Here is a 17,227-nt window from a genome sequence, read left to right on the forward strand (position 1 = left end):
CCTAGAGACACAGTCCAGAGAGACTGGCCCAGAAGCCAGCGTGGCACAGCCTCGCAGCACAGCACTCTAGGGGAGCAGGCTCATCTCTCCGCCTCCCACAAGCAAAACCCAGGCGTCACAGCCCTTCGTTTCCACAAAACTTACTAATATGCCAAACGTACAGCTGGCTGTGTGCACCAGCTAAGATGTTCTATTTAAAGCACACACATCCCTGCTCTTGCCAGAGAGATTCTCAGCAGAGCACAGGTAACAGGAAGGCACTGCCGAAAGCAGGACACTGTCCCCATGTAAACCCTGGACTCCAGCCCTGAGGACACAGGCAGTGGTGGAGCCACCGGCCGCTCTCAGGGTGTCTGTGGTGACCGTGTGACTTCCCCAGAGGTCGCGCCAGCCAGAAAGACTCCTCCGGCCACACTCGGGCTTTCCGGAGGCTGGGGCTGCCGCCGAGGGGAGAGGAACCAAAGGTCCTTCATAAATGCGATGACAAGGGTGCTACTGGGGACCTCCAACAATGACCAGAGGGGCAAGTCTTGCAGGGGATGCAGGATCGGGGGTGTGAAGAGAACAGATGCCATGCACACCCTGCGATGCTCTGCTCGCAGCGGGGCACGGGGCAGGGTCTGCCCCCCAGCGCTCGGCGGGCAGGCTGTGCTTCCACCCAATCTTGCCCTCACTCCAGCCTCCCAACAGGGCTGTTCCCCAGGCTTCAAGGTGAGACTGGACCAAGTACATGGTACCCCGAATAGAACGGGACCCTAACTTCTCACTTCTAAAACACTAATCGGATAGGGAGCACAGGAAGAAAATTCTTGAAGCACCTACTATGTGCCAGGCACCTACTATCTGCCAGTGGCTTTACAGATGCTATTTCAAGGAAACACAGAGGCCTGACCCTGCAACTTGGTGAGGCTGAGAGGTCACACACGTGGCCAAAGCCACACAGGGGCTGCGGGTGTAATTGCTGTGAGAACGGTGCTGCCTAACTGCACGGACCTACAGAGCCGGGAGCAGACGCCCGGCAGCTGCAGCCCGCACGGAGGGTCTGCCATGTTCTCTCTAAAAAGGCATCTTGGGGGAAAAAACAATAAAGACAACAACAACAAAAAAGGCACCTCGATGTCTGGCAAAGACTTCTCCTTGGGCCAAACCTTCGCCCACCCCTCGGCCCCGCCCTCAGCCTCAGCTCTGTGGCCTGCAAGGGACCCAGGGCCAAGGCTGTCCTGTACCCTGCACCCAGCCTGGCCGGGCACTCTCCTCTCAAACAGACCTGCAGGCCCAGCCGTGCTGGGGAGGGGATCTCATTCTGAATCTGTACCAACAGGGGGTACAGTCAGATGAGTGAACACCTTCTCTGGGGGGCACGCCTCCTTTAACCACGACTCCCTCACATGCCCGCTCCAGGCAAACACAGACCGGTCCCCTCCTCACGGCCAGGACTAGTGGAGATGAGTGATGCTGATGGCTGCAGAGAGGGAGGAGGTGGAGACAGAGAAGGGAGGCCCAGTGGGAGCCGGTCAATGAGGTCGGAGGCAGAGCCCTCCTGGTCCAGGAACTAACAGGAAGCGCAGCCTCGGAGGAGCTGGTGGAGGGGGGGTGGGATTCTAAGTGTGACGAAGCCTCTGCAGTGAGAAGGGCAGAACGGGAGAGCTTTGGCTAAAGGACAAGTGGCTCCTGCGGGCGGGGTCTGTGCGGGAAGCACGGTGTGGGGTGGGGATGGACAGTCAGGCTCTCCTCTGGAAATGTAATCCCAGGACTCGCTGGGCCAGCCCAGGCAAGCGGACTCTAGGTCGGGATCCTCGCTCACACACGGGCTGTGTGTGACATGCCAACCACAGAGGCTGCGTGTGCAGGGGGCACCCCCTCGCACCCAGGACAAAGCAGTGGCGATGGAGTTCCTGCTTCCCAACCACCGGATGGGGCCTGGCTGGGGGGCGGAGGGGGGCCTCCTTGTTTACCACCTGACAAGATGGAAGATAGGGACAGGGGCCTTGCTGCCCGAGTCCTGCCCACCGGCCGCCTGGAGTGCACCACACATTAAGAAATGGGCAGGAGGTGGCCCACTGGACGGCTGCCCAAGGATGCTTCCTCTCTGGCATTGCTGGCCTGGCAAGGGACAAGTGGCAGGTCACACACATGCTGTGGGGAGTGGTGGGGGACTAGGACTTGCACCCCCAGACCCGGGATTTTGATGGACGGGGTAGTGCAGGCAGAGCCCCAACTGCAGCCTTGGCCCCACCCATGCCGAGGCCTCGCCCCACGCAGGCTGTGCTGGGCACGTTTTATTTCTTAACGGAATCCTCCAAAGGTGGTTCTCTTTATGGAAGAAACTGAAGCAGCAGGCAGCGGACCCACACGCACACCCACTGACCCTCTGCTGGGCTGGATACGCCAGCGCGGACCCCAGATGAATGCGCCTCAGGGTGGGGGCTGAGCCTCTGCCCCGCTCACTGGGGCTCCTGCACAATCCGCACAGGGTGACAGCGGGCACCCCGGGCCTGAAGGAGGGTGACTGCTGAACTCGGACACCAGGACAGGGTCCTGCCTCGTGGGGACAGTAGATGAAGATAAACATCTTAGGTGGACAGGACAGGACGCAGTATGTCCATCCTTTCCCTCCGAGAGGCCATTTAACCTCCACAGACTGGAAAGGGCTGCGCTGAGGGGCCGCTGGTTTCTTTTGTGCAGACAGGCACAGTGGCGCCAACCTCAGGGATGAACCAGGCTCCTGCCCTGACCACCCCCCGACTCCGGTGGGGCGGGCTGTCAGCTGGCAGGGCCAGGAGTAGATGGAGTGGAAAGACACGGTGAACAAAACAACTCCCAAGAAGAGGCCAGCACCCCGACTTCCCCTTTTTCTTACACACAAAGTGGGATCCCACGGCTAAGACAATCGGCCCAAACGGCAAATGCAGCCGGTCTCCCAGGGCACCCCCAGGAATGGCCACCGTGGTCCCGAGCGAAGGCAGCGCTGCCTGCCTGGCTGGAGGAGAGCACGGGATGGTGGCAGAGCCGCCCAGGCACAGTGACCCCATCAAGCGCAGGGACACGAAGGGCCGACAGAAACTCCTGGAAGAGCCGAGGGCTGCCCAGCGGGAAAGGATGGCGGCCAGTGGCCGCTACTGATGACGACCACGGGTCCACTCGCTCGACAGCTTCCTGTCCTGTCCACTCCCCCACCCCCCGGGGCATGAGTCCGCCACATTCCGCAGTGAAGTCCACTTCCCCAGGTCACTGTTAGGTGGTCCAGACAAAGGCAGAGCCGCTGTAAGCAGCGAAGGGACCACCCCAAGAGGCCAGCCCAGCACCCCTGCTCGGGTCTCAGACCCCGGAGTAAAGACAGGGCCCCCCCTATTGGGAGAGGAGTCCCGCTAGGAACGTCTCTGACAACGGGCCTCACCCCCATCCTGCCTGGCAAGTGCCCCAGTTATGTTCTGGTTTCCTTTCTTCTCTTTCCAGTCTGTTCCTCCTGCCCCGGGGACCTGCTGCTTCCAGGGCCGCGAGCCCGGTGATCCGCTCGCAGACTCGGCCGCCAGCCCTGACCACAGCCCGCAGACACGCTCACAGAGCACAACCCAACCTCCTGAGATTTCCAGGGTAAAACTACATCAATGCTGAAGTCAATTAAATCTTTGAGGGGACTTTCCTTCCCTTTGTAAAAATCAATCCTTCATAGTACCAGGAAAAAGACTTCAAATAACAAAACTTGGGGAATTTTTTGTTTTCCAAAGGAAAACCCACCGTAAGCTTCACAGATAATGATGTCTGGCTAGAAGCCTTGCTGAGCCAGGAGCGAGGGCCTCGCCCCACCCGAGGCTGACCTGCCCCACCCGAGGCTGACCTGCCCCACCCGAGGCTGTCCTGCGAGGCTGCTGCCTCTGCCCCCGGGAGCACACGCCAGGCCTGATTTCAGAACAGTCACTCCAACGCCTCAGCAGCACACGGCAAACCCTTTCTCCACCTGGTGCTGGCAGTTCCGATCACCGATCACTGTGCTGCAGCCTGGCCGAGGAGCAGGGCAGAGGCCGCCACCCACCGGGAGTGGCAGGGGCGGCGCCCGACTCACCTGTGCTTGCTGTACTTTCCATTCCCACGACACATGCCCCCCTCACCCCCGCTCCGACTGCTCTGTGCTGAGGCTGCCTTTCGCTGTCTTGTTCTGCAAGGCGGGGAGAGGGCATGGGAGGGGAGGCTGGCGCGGGCCAAGCCGAGGACACAGGCAGGAGGGACAGGGAGGAGCGTGGGGTCAGGGTGGCAGAGGGAGGAAAGGAACAGCACATGGAAAGGAAAGAAAAAGCAGAGTCAGTATTGAGTGACGAACAGGAGCACTCAGACAGGGTGTTCTGAGGCAAAGCGTGCCCATTAAAAAAAGGAAGTTTAAAAAACAAAAACATGTAGATTAAGTAAAACTAGACCACTGTAGATCCTACGGTCCATCTCTGGAAATAATTCAAAAGAGAAGCCTCAGTGGGCACCTTCAGGAGTGTTCTGAGGGCGGACCTGTCAAGGGTAACCTCTTTCTAGTACTTTCTGGCCCTCTTTGGACACTGAAGGCCGGTGACCACCAGGGGTCAGTGTGAGCTCGGCCAGAGGAGAGCGGCAGGCGCTGCAGAAGCTGCCAGGTGGTGTCTCCCCCTTCAAGCTGCCCTGGCTCCTCCTGTCCTCGCCTCCTCTACACACACACACACACACACACACACACGTGTGCGCGTCCTCTCAGACACAGACCAGCATCCTGTCTTCCATCCTGTCCTAGAAGAGGGGACCCGGAGATACCTCTTTTTTAAAAAAAACCAAAACTTTATTATTATTATTTTTAAACCCCACCGAGGATACTTTTTCCATTGAATTTTAGACAGTGGAAGGGAGAGGGAGAGAGAGAGAAACACCAATGTGAGAGAGACACATCGACTGGTTGCCTCCCGCATGCCCCACCAGGGCCAGGAGCCTGCAACCGAGGTATGTGCCCTTGACTGGAATCGAACCCGGGACCCTTCAGTCTGCAGGTCGACGCTCTGTCCAGTGAGCCACACCAGCCAGGGCCCAGAGACACCTCTTGAGCCAAAAACATGTAGATTAAGTAAAACTAGACTACTGTAGATCCTACGGTCCATCTCTGGAAATAATTCAAAAGAGAAGCGGGAAACAGGGAGCAGCAGCAACTGCCAACTGCAGCCCCCGGTTGCTTCTGCTGAAGTAAAAGCTGGGAGACGCTGAGTGTCCCCCAATCCCGGAGTCAGCTGTTTCCCTGGCTGGGAAAACGCCTTTGCTTATGTGTCAAGGCCTACAACCACCTCACCTCACGCGACCTGTGAGCTGGGCTCCATTAAACCAACGTGGGAATCAGTAGTTTCATTGAGTTTGATTTTCTAATTTCTCGTAACAAACAAGATTCTCTCCAACACACTTCTCCACACGGCGCCGACCCCACACCGCAGGTCCGCCAGGGCCAGGCGCAGGCAGGCTGCGTCCTGCCACGTCTGCAGGCATTTCAGGAGGAGCCCCCACCACCCTGCCAGGAGCGGGCACTGGGGGCTGGGACTCACCTTGTGCTTGGGGCACCTCACCGAGAAGTTCTCCTCATGTAGCAAACAATCTGCAAGACAGAGGGGACAGTCAACTGGGGCTGGCGAGTGGCACAGGTGACTGACAGGCCGGACTGACAGGGTGGGACGTGGTGATAAGAGGTCCCCACGCTATGATTTCCAATAGGAAAACATTAGAGACACCCCAAGTAAATATGGTACCTCAACATGAAGTATCGCTTAAAAATTAACATGTCAAAATAGTTAACGGTATATGAGAAATACTCATGGTGTAAAATCGCCTGAAAAACCAGGATATATAAATGTGTGAGTACAATCCTAATTTTATCAAAATATTTATATACATTACGAAAGGACAAAGGAAATCTACCGAATTATAACAGTGGTACTGCTTTGGTTAGTAAAATTATAAGCGATTTAATTTTTTTCTGTATTTCCATCATGTCGTATTGTTTTAATAATCAGAAACAATCTCTAATAAATGTTGTTTTTAACCCTCTTGATTCTAGGCGAAGCCCACCCGGAGGCCCCAGCCAAGGCTCCGGGAGGAAACGCTGCGTCTACAGCCCCGTTTCCCCTGCCGAGCCTCACGTCAGAGACAGGAAGGAGGCCAGGCCTGAGGGCCGCTGCCCCCTCCACCCACAGCCCACGGAGACAGGGAGAAGCCCCCACACGAGCTGCCTAATCCACGCTAAACGCTTCAGAGGCGAGAAACCCCGTGAGGGCTATTAATCCTCAGAGGAAAATGATTCATTCCAACTTCTAACACGGTGACAGCATCCTCGATGACAGCCTGCAGGTGAGTAGAGCTCTCCGCGCCAGGGCAGTGCGAGGCGTGGGCGAGGAAATCTCATTAATGAGTCCACGCTGCACACCCAGCTCCCAGAGACCGACAGCCAGGTCACTGGTGCAAGATGTGGTGGCAGAATGCTAATAAATATTGATCGCACAGTCTCAGATTGCTCCCAGGCACTGTGGCGGGAGGCAGCCACGGTACTTAGCCTTGTTAAATTTACAATTTAACTCAGGCTTAAACGGAGGTCCAGATTAGCAGCCTGAGTACCCACAGATTGCAAGTAAAAGGTAAAAAAGCAAGGAAACATATAAATGAAAAAATTTGAGGTCCTCTTATTCTACACAAATAAAAAAGGCCCTTTCATAATTTGGCTTAGGCCTGCACCATCCCTACTGCCCTCTGAGTCCTGGGGTATCTATGAGGCAAACCCCGGGGCCAGAACTCAGTAAGTCCGCGCCCCTCCCCCGCAAGCACGGAGCAAGGCAGTAAATGAAGTGCGTTCATTCAGAACCCACAAGTACATGGCGTGACCAGGCTCCCGCTGCGCAACCTGCCAGAGAGAGCGCTTCCGAGCAGCAAGGGGTAGACTGGCACTCAGAGGCTCTCTCCTTACCTGGGCGCTGGCCAAGGAGAAATAGCCCCACGTGGGGCAGCCACCTTAGGCCACAGCGGCTTTCAGAAAGGATGAGGTGCCTCAGTTCCCCTTGCAGCCGTGAACAGCTGGCACGGACCATTAGTAAAATATGGCTACAGTTAGGAAACATGTTCCCTTTAAGTTAAAAAGTAGAAAAGAAATAAAACAATAGAAGTACACACTAAGCAGCCCGGAACCAACACCAGGGATCTGTGGAAACAGAAGTCTCCTAAACACATCTGTCAGACAGTGTCCGCCTCTGGCAAGGCCTTCCAAGCAGGAAGCCAATGGACAGACGCTCTGTCTGTTCTCATACCCGCCGGCCACCAGGAAGTGCAAGATCCTGCTGGAGAGCTGACACCCGGAAGGGCACGGGGACCTGTCTTTGCTCAAGGAAGAGCCAAGGGCAGTAGGAAGGGCAGTAAAGTTCTTCCAAGGTCTCTGAACAGGCGCCTGGCCCTGTGGCTGGCCAGCCGGTTTCCCAATTTGTTTCTTTGAAGCCCCTGGCAAAGTCCTACCCTGACTGGGCGGAGGGCCTCGTCAGCACTTCCAGGGAAGCAAAGTAAGTGGCTTGCTGATCATCATCAAGCTGGAAAAGACTCACAAGGTTGTCTGGTCAACCAGTTGGCTTCCAGACACGCAAATCTCAACAGCCCAGAAGGGTGAGCTCACTTCTCTCTTTGAGCTTAAATGCAGAGCGGACTGTGTGGCTCCTCCTACAAGCTATGTGGATACCCACACGCACCTGGACAGAACCCAGGCTGAGGATGGGGGGCTCAAGGAGCGAGGTCTAACGAATACGCTCTGATCTGCCAGGCCCCACCCTGTCTCCAGCTCATCTACAACTGACCTCAGAGGCACAGTTAGCACTTTATCTTGGCAGAATCCAGGCTGGGACCGCCAGCCTACACTGCCTCAGTGAGGGGAATAACAGGCAGGAGCAAGGGAGGGGCCAGACACTAGTCATTCTAATGACCCACCCAGGGCTGAACCCCTGCCTGCAAGATCCGAGTCTGCAACAGAGAGCAGTGACAGGCGGCTGCAGAGTGAACTTCTGTGAGGGTTGGAGGGTGAGAGGAGTCCCTCCAGGCAAGATTCTTTGTGTACAGCAGAATTACTCCTGAGCCAGCACAGCGCTTTTCCTTTGGTCTTAATTGTTGTGGCTCACTGCATTACCAGCACTCATGTTCTCATTACTGTATTTCCCACCTGGAGCCAAATCTGGTGCCTGTGACATAACAAACCACACCAAACAGCTAACCATGATGTCACAAATGTGCATGCGCGTGGGAGCTGCAGGAGCCACAGAACTGTTTCTATGGAGATGTCCCCAGTAATCAAAGTTTCCCCGAGACACCAGCAGCTCTGAAAGGGCTGGGAGGTGGGCAGCAAGGCAGAGGCGAAAATGGCCAACGTTTCCTCACTCCATGAGACATGGGACTTACTTTCATTATAATTGGCAAGAAGGTCAATTGGTGACTGCCTTTCTGGGATGCAAAGGTCCTTCAGACACAGAAGAGAATTCCTGCAGACCCGGAGGGACAAACACAAGTACCTGCCTCCCAGGGCAGCACAGGCCTCTGGGTCACTGTGACTCGAGTTATCAAAAGACCCAGAAATGCCCAAGACACAGTGACCTTGGCAGCTGCCGCAGCCTCCGTCACCCAGTCAGCCACGCCTCCACCCTCTCCTGCCAAATCCACACCAGACCCGCCTCTGAGACATAGCTGCTCCCATGGAAGCCACGTTCCCCTCAGAACCCAGGAAGACTCGAGAGGTAACAGGCGCCACGCCGCTTGCTGCACTGCTCGTCTCTCCATTTTCTCTCCCTCCCTGACCTGCAAGCACTGGATGAGGGTCAGCTGGGTGAAGGTGAAGGTCCTAGACACGTCTCATGCTCACAAAGTAACTGGTGAAAATACCCACTGAGGAGACACGGGTTTAGAGGAGAAAGGACTCCCCCAGACTGCTGACGCTGACCAGAACTCAAGCCTTCTGCATTGATCACTGGACGGCACTTCTTGGACAAAAGGTTTTTCTTCCTTCAGTCATCACACGGCCAACACTGCTCTCATTTCAGTGGACCTGGAACCCTTTCATGGTAAACACTCCACAACTAGGAACACAGGGAGCTTCCTTAGCTGCCCAAGAACATTTATAAAAGCCCCCAGCTACCACACTATTTAGTGGGTCAGAGACAACACAAGGACGTCAGCTTTGCCACTTGTATCCAACATTACACTAGAAGTGCTAGGAAGGGCAATCAGGCAAGAAAAGGAAGGCATCTGATTAGAAAGGAAGAAGTAAAACTTGTTGCAGATAATATGTAACTAAAAACTTTAACTAAATCAATGAGCTGAGCAAAGATGCAGGATATAAGATCAATATAACAAAATCAGTTGTATTTCTATATACTCACAATGAAAAATCTGAAATTTAAAAGTCCAATTACAATACCACCAAAAATTTAAAAAATACTTAAGAATAAATTTAACCTAAGAATGAAAAACATACTCTGAAAACTACAACACATCGTTAGAAGAAATTAAAAACTGAAATAAATGGAAAGACATCCATGATGATGGGTTGGAAGACAGACTATTGTTAAGATGGAAATACTCCCTTATTGATCTGCAGATTAATGCAAGTCCTATAAAAGTTTCAATGGCTATTTTTTACAGAATCTACAAGTTGATCTTAAAATTCATATGGAACAGCAAAGGACCCAGAATAGCCAAAACAATCTTAAATAAAAGGAACAAAATCAGAGGGGTCACACTTCCCATTTTCAAAATGTATTACGAAGCTACAGTAATCAAGACAGGGTGTACTGGAGGAGTCCAGAAATAAGCACATATTTGTATGATCAACTGGCTTTCTTTGTTTCTTTTTAAATATATTTGTATTGATTTCAGAGGCAATGGGAGAGGGAGAGAGAGAAAGAAATATCAATGATGAGAGAGAATCATTGATCGGCTTCCTCCTGCATGCCCCACACTGGGGAAATCAAGCCCACAACCCAGGCATGTGCCCCGACCGGGAATGGAACTGTGACTTCCTGGTTGACAGGCTGACACTCAACAACTGAGCCATGCCAGCCGGGCTGGTCAATTGGTTTGCAACCAAGGTGCCAAGATCACTGAATGAGGAAAGATTAGTCTCTTCTACAAATGATGCTGGGGTAACTGGAATCCATGTGCAAAAAGCTGAACTGGACTCTTGCTTCATACCATGTATACAAATTAACTCAAGCTGGATCAAGGACCCGTGTAAGGGCTAAACTTATAAAACTTGCAGGACAAGACATAGGCATACATCTTTGTGATTCTGGATTATGCAATGGTTTCTTAGATATAAGAAAAAGCAACAAGTAACAAAAGAAAAAATAGATAAATTGGACTTCACCAAAGACGCTTAACATCATTAGTCACCGGGGAAATGCAAATCAAAATCACAATGAGCTACCGCTTCAAATTCACTGGGATGGCCATAATAAAAAGACAAACAAGCCCTGGTCGGTGTGGCTCAGTTGGGCATTGTCCCGTACACTAGGAGGTCATCAGTTCAATTCCTGATCAGAGCACATGCCTGAGTTTTGGGCTTGATCCTCAGTAGGGGGCATGCAGGAGGCAGCAGATTGATGTTTCTCTCTCATTGATGTTTCTCTCTCTCTCTCAAAATCAATAAACTATTCTTAAAAAAAAATGTAACAGGTGTTGATGAGGACATGGAGAAACTAGAACCCTCACATACTGCTGGAGGGGATGTAAAATGGTGCAGCCATTTTGAAAAACAGTCTGGCAGGTCCTCAAAAGGTTAAACACAGAGTTACTATTTATCCAGTAATTCCACTCCTAGGTTTACGCCCCAGAGAACAAAACATTAAGTCTGCACGGAGACCTGTATGTGAATGTTCACAGCAGCATTATCTGTAATAATAAAACGGTGGAAACAACCTAAATGTGCATCAAATGATGAATGGTAAGTAAATAAAAAGGTATCTTCTTATAATAAAATATTATTTGGCAATAAAAATGAAGTACTGATACATGCTACAACATGGGTGAACCTGAAAAACATTATACTAAATAAAAGAAGCCAGACACAAAGACCACATATCTGTCTGATCCCACTGATATGAAATGTCCAGAACAGGTGCGTCCATGGAGACAGAAAGCAGATCAGTCGTTGCTCAGGGCGGGAGTTGCTGGCTAAAGGATGCAGGGCTGCTTTTTGAGGTGACGAATGTACTAAAATCGACTGTGGTGATGGTTGCATATCTGTGAATATACTAAAAACCACTGAATTGCACACTTAGGTGAATTATGTGTGAATTATACGAATAAAACTGCTTTTTAAAAAAATTATCCCATTTCACTCCTTTTTATTCTCCTCACTGCATTTCCTTTAGAATTTACTAACAGAACAGGGTCAAAAGAGACAAAGAACTACAACAAAGGGAAAGAAGGCAGAGAAAGTGTATGTCCCACCTTCGGGCGCTCTGGATGCCCCCTCTTACCTGCGTCAATGGCACACGGGTAATGGTAGCGGAAGGAGCAGCCTTTGTTGTAGCAGCCCAAGGTGGCGCCTGCCTCCTGGCAGTGGGAACATTTCTGAAAGGGAAGGAGTCAGACATGTCAGCACCGCAGACTCCCCTCTTCCCCAGGCTCCCCCAGACCCCACAGGCCAGACATCAGCACATGTCCCTGAGGTGACAGGAGTCTGTGGTGGCAGGATGAGCAGGCCAGTTTCTAACTGCCACTCACTGCCCACACCTGGAGGAGATCCAGCAGTAAGGACCTAGGGCGGGCCTCACAAATAAACAGAACCACAGAGTGGCGAGGGTGGGCATGGGGCCGGCCTCTGTGACCCCGCAGTCCACCCAGCCACATGCTCTCCTGAACTGTGTGCAGCTCTTGTGTGTTATTTCTGCTGTGAACGTCTCGGGTAGATGGAGAGGGTAAGATAGTAGAGTTATATATAAACCTTTTAGAATTAAAAGTGGAATTTGGTTTCCAATTCTTATATTTTAAGATTTTATTTTTATTCTACTTATCCCAAATGCCCAATACAAGTATATTTCCCTTTTCAGAAAATATGGGCTCCTGTGAGCAAATGGTATTTTTACACACAAATCCTATTTTAAAAGCACTAGGAAACCGGCCATGAATTTCTGGCCGAGTGAGACATGATTCTGTAATTGAGATCTCCTCCTTATATGGTCAGGTCTTCTTAAAGTGGGGCACTTCTCCATCATCCCTCTGAAGTGGCTACAGTGAGCTCTCACTCCTGTCGGCACAAGGAATGTGTCCCATCATCAATAATCATAGCTATAAAAGTCAACCACATCAGCCCCCTGAGGAAGGACGCAGGCTTCTGGTGGCCATGGCACACCCAGGTAAGGCTACCTGGAAGATACGGCACTTGTTCCTGATTCTAGGAAAAATAGAATAAAAGTGACCCTAAGCCAGGGGTTCTCTCTTTTTTTTTTTTTAATTTCTTTATTGATTTCAGAGAGGAAGGGAGGAGAGAGAAATGAAACCGGCCATGAATTTCTGGCCGAGTGAGACATGATTCTGTAATTGAGATCTCCTCCTTATATGGTCAGGTCTTCTTAAAGTGGGGCACTTCTCCATCATCCCTCTGAAGTGGCTACAGTGAGCTCTCACTCCTGTCGGCACAAGGAATGTGTCCCATCATCAATAATCATAGCTATAAAAGTCAACCACATCAGCCCCCTGAGGAAGGACGCAGGCTTCTGGTGGCCATGGCACACCCAGGTAAGGCTACCTGGAAGATACGGCACTTGTTCCTGATTCTAGGAAAAATAGAATAAAAGTGACCCTAAGCCAGTGGTTCTCAACCTTCCTAATGCCGCGGCCCTTTAATACAGTTCCTCATGTTGTGGTGACCCCCAATTATTTCATTGTAAATTGAACATAATTAAAGCATAGTGATTAATCACAAAAACAATATGTAATTATATGTGTTTTCCGATGGTCTTAGGCATCATTCGACCCCCAAAGGGGTCTCGACCCACAGGTTGAGAACCGCTGCCCTAAGCAGTTACACTTGCAGAAAAGAAAGGCTCCCCACACACCCATACCCTCCCCAGGCAAAATGACTAAAGGGCAGCCCAGCTTCTTTCCAGGCAAAGGCAGGCCTGGAAGGCAGCCTCCAGGGGGCGGTGTGGCTCGCAGCCTGCAGCAATAAGGTCAACAGGGAGCTGGAGAAAGCTCCCCCAATGCTGACGCTGAAGGTAAAATCACACTAACGCAGCCGAGTGTTCACAGTACACCAGGCGCTATACACGACTGATGTGGACCAACTCATCCAGTTTTCATAACTACCCTGGAACACCCTCATGCTACAGATGAGGTGCTTGAAGCACCAGAAGGGGAAGTAACCTGCTCCACGTCACAGCTGGTCTGGGCTGACCCCTGGACTCCTCCAGAGACAAAGGGGCAGGAATAAAGCTATAAGACAAGTCCTTCCAGAGCCTCACTTCCTCTCGGAAGCAAACACCCTTCTGGGTGCACATGGCCTCCCGCCCTTGCTAAGAAATAAAAGATGACTTGGCCTGGAGTAAACCAAGGACAGCTGGCAGCACTTTGGACAGCCCTAGACTTCATCTCCTTTTGTCGGTGCCAGGGGCCCCTTCAGAACAAAAGGACCCACCGTCAACTGGGGGAGGGAGTGTGGCTGATTTGTCGGTGGCCTGCCCACTGCCAGTCCTGCCCTACCCCTTCTGACCGACGGAGCCCGAAGAGCCGGCTACCCAGAGGACTTGTGCTCCAGGCCCTCACCATAGTGGTGGCCATTTAGGAATGGGTGTGGCAAGCATTTCTGGTAGGCAAGTCTGCAGGGAAAGGAGCTTCTGGGAAGTGTTGTCATGAGGGGACAGCTTTAAATACAAAGCTCAACCCATTGAGGGCAGAAGTGACAAGACGGAGGGAACCTGGATTCTTTGACACTATTGAGCACTAAATGAACCAACCCCAGGACCACCCCATCTCCAGACTTGTTAGGGAAAAGGCATTTTAAAAAAATCACCTTTTAATTTAATTTTGCAACTTGCAGTCAAAGTGCTCAGGAAATGTGACCTAAGATGACCATGTGCCAGACACACACACTAGATGTTCCCACACAGACCACCTACTAAAAGCAGCCTGCAGAGCAGATCTTGTCATCACCTGAGGTTACAGACAGGAAAGGGAGGTGATCGAGCTCATATCTGAACAATGTCATTTCCTTCCCACCTCCACACATGCCCCTCTGTCCCCTGCAGGGCGTCCAAAGCTCCCTAACCTGAAATAGCCCACAGACCACAGGTCCCATCTTTTTCATAAAGAAAGGAATCTCATTTACATCAATAAAAAGCTTGTTGCTTATTGCAATTAAAAAGTATAATTAATTTACTACACTGCACCCAGAGAAGAAAGACCCTGCATGGTATATCAGAGCCTAAAGATAGAACCTGAGAGTTTAGTTCAGTCATTCTCAAAGGATGGTCCTTGGACCAGCAGCATCAGCATCACCTGGGAATTTGTTAGAAATACAAATTTTGGGATTATGGGAAGATGGCAGAGTAGGTAGCTGTCTCCTCACCTGGACACCAACTGCACTGGCAGAAACTGATTAACTATTTTGAAACTCTAGTCTGTTCAGGGGTTGCAACTTCCAGGGGAAGACTTGGTCAATTTCCGTTCTTAGCACAGTAGCAGCTTGCACACAACTTGGGAGCCGGGTGAGCAAAAAGAACCCTGTCCTTCAATATTGGGGACTCTCTTCTCTGGCTGCTGCTTCTGACCACAGAGGTGGAGATAAAGAGGCAGGCCACTATTGTTGTTGCTCCCTCTCCCCAGGGATCTAAAACAGTGACCATTCCCTACCCCCTTCATTTATTGCTTTCTCCACTTTTGGGAGCCAGACATTAAAGACTATGACCTTCAAGAACAACTACATACACAGAGGAAATTAGAAAGTGACTGCATGCCAAGGGAAGGGCTCAGGAAAGACCTGAGAAGATCTTAAGTTTACACCTCAGGCTGATCCTAGGCACAGAGACAACCTGCAACAACAACAACCACAAAAAGCAAACCCTGGTTTCCAGAGTTACCACATTATTAGAGACATTCAAATGTCCAGTGCTCAGCAAACACTCACAGGCATTCAAAAAAACAGGAATGCATGGCTATGGCCTATTCAAAGAAAAAAAATAAATCGACAGAAACTGTCCCTAAAAAAGACCTAATGGCAGATACACTAGACAAAGACTTTAAAAGAACTGTCTTAAAGATGCTCAAAGAAATAACAAAAGATGTGGGGAAAGTAAAAAACAAACAAAAACAGTGTGTGAACTAAGTACATTAATAAAAGAGAAAACCTTACATGAATGACTATAAAAACATCCAAGAAGCTCAAAGACTCCAAATAAGATGAATTAAAAAAGATCCACACTAAGACACATAACCAAACTTGAAAAAGCCAAAAAAGAGAGAATCCTGACAGAAGTGAATTGTCATAAGTGGTCCTTGGTAAGATTTTCTGCAGCTCTTTCATCAGAAACTTTGGAGGCCAGCAAACAGTTCATCAATATATTCAAAGTGCAATCCCCCCCCCCACCCCCCAATCAACCAATAATCCTTTATCTGGCAAAAACTGTCCTTTAAGTGTGAGGGAGAGATTAAGATATTTCCAAATAAACAAGAGCTGAGTGAGTTTGTGATCACTAGACCTACCCAGCAAGCAATGCTCAAGGGAATCCTGCCCGGTGAAATAAAAGGACACTAGAAGTCTATCAACACTGCATGGAGAAATAAAGATCTTAACAAAGGCAAATACATGGGCAATTATAGAAGCAAGTATTATTGTAACAGTAGTCTGTAACTAGTTTTTTGTTTTCTACATGATGTAAGAGACTAATACAGTTAATGCACTTAAAATTATTAGTTTATGTTTTGGGGCATATAGGTATAAAAATGCAATTGTGTGACATCAATAACCAAAGAGATCGGAGCTGTAAAGGAGCAGAGGTTTTGTATGTTATTGAAGTCACATCAATGTATGAAGAAAGTAACCACATAATCATGCTCAATCGATGCAGAAAAAGCAGATGACAAAATCCAACACACTTGATGATAAAAACACACATTCCATGTTCATGGATTAGAAGACTTAATATTATGAAACTACCCAAAGTGATCTGCCATCCCTATCAAAATCCCAAAGACTTTTTTTGTGTGTGCAGAAATAGAAAACTTTATCCTAAAATTTGTACTAAATCTCAAGACACCATGAATAGCCAAAATAATACTGAAAAAGAACAAAAGAAGAGGACTCATACTTCATTTTAAAACTTTCTATAAAACTACAGTAATCAACAGTGTGGCACTGGCAGACAGGGAATAGAGTCCAAAAATAACCCCTCAAAGACAATGTCAAATGATTTCTGACAAGGGTGTCAAGATCATTCAATGGGGGAAAGGACAGTGTGTTTTCAACAAATGATGCTGGGAAAACTGGATATCCACATGCAAAAGACTGAAGTTGGACCCTTCCCTAAAACCACATACAAAAATTAACTCAAAATGGATCAAATACCTATATGTAAGACACAAAACAATAAAACTCTTAGAAGAAAACAGGACAAAAGCTTCATGAAAATAGATTTGGCAAAAATTTTGGGGGTTATGACACCAAAGGCCCATGTAGCAAAAGAAAAAGAATAGACAAATATGACTTCATGAAAATTAAAAAAAAATTTGTGCATCAAAAGCCAGTATTGCCCTGGCCAGTGGCTCAGTGGTTAGAGCGTTGGCCTGTGCACCCTGGAGGGCCGCATGTTTGATTCTGGGTCAAGGGCACATACCTGGATTGCAGGTTTGATTCCCACCCCAGGTCCGGGAGTGAGGGGGAGGCTACCAACTGATGTGTTGCTCTCCTCTATCATCTATCTATCTATCTATCTATCTCTCCCTCCACTCCCTCTCCCTTCTACTCTCTCTAAAAAGTAATTGGAGCCCGGCTGGTATGGCTCAGTGGTTGAGCATCGACCTATAAACCAGAAGGTCACAGTTCGACTCCTGGTCAGGGCAAATGCCAAGGGTTGTGGGCTAGATCCCCAGTGTGGGGCGTGCAGGAGGCAACTGATTGGTGATTCTCTCTTATCATTGATGTTTCTATCTTTCTCTCCCTCTCCCTTCCTCTCTCTGAAATCAATAAAAACGTATTTTTGAAAAAAATCAATAGAAA

The 17,227-nt window shown here is 49.9% G+C and overlaps 1 protein-coding gene across 3 annotated transcripts in view; it reads right to left on the reverse strand.

Annotated features, from left to right (window-relative positions):
- TCF20 (transcription factor 20 (AR1)) overlaps positions 1–17,227 on the reverse strand; it is a 163,002-nt gene that overhangs the window by 1,433 nt on the left and 144,342 nt on the right. For 2 of the 3 annotated variants that reach the window (XM_005860639.2, XM_005860642.2), the window contains exons 4-6: positions 11,493–11,586; positions 5,544–5,593; positions 4,064–4,189 (exon numbers count right to left, since the gene is read on the reverse strand). In XM_005860639.2, the coding sequence (XP_005860701.1) occupies positions 4,106–4,189; positions 5,544–5,593; positions 11,493–11,586 (228 nt within the window). In that variant the 3' untranslated portion in view covers positions 4,064–4,105. The remainder of the gene's footprint in view (positions 1–4,063; positions 4,190–5,543; positions 5,594–11,492; positions 11,587–17,227) is intronic. The other variant, XM_005860641.2, reaches the window with a different exon arrangement.

The sequence above is a fragment of the Myotis brandtii genome, unplaced genomic scaffold (assembly GCF_000412655.1).
Source record: "Myotis brandtii unplaced genomic scaffold, ASM41265v1 scaffold138, whole genome shotgun sequence".
In the NCBI taxonomy this organism is placed as follows: Eukaryota; Metazoa; Chordata; class Mammalia; order Chiroptera; family Vespertilionidae; genus Myotis; species Myotis brandtii.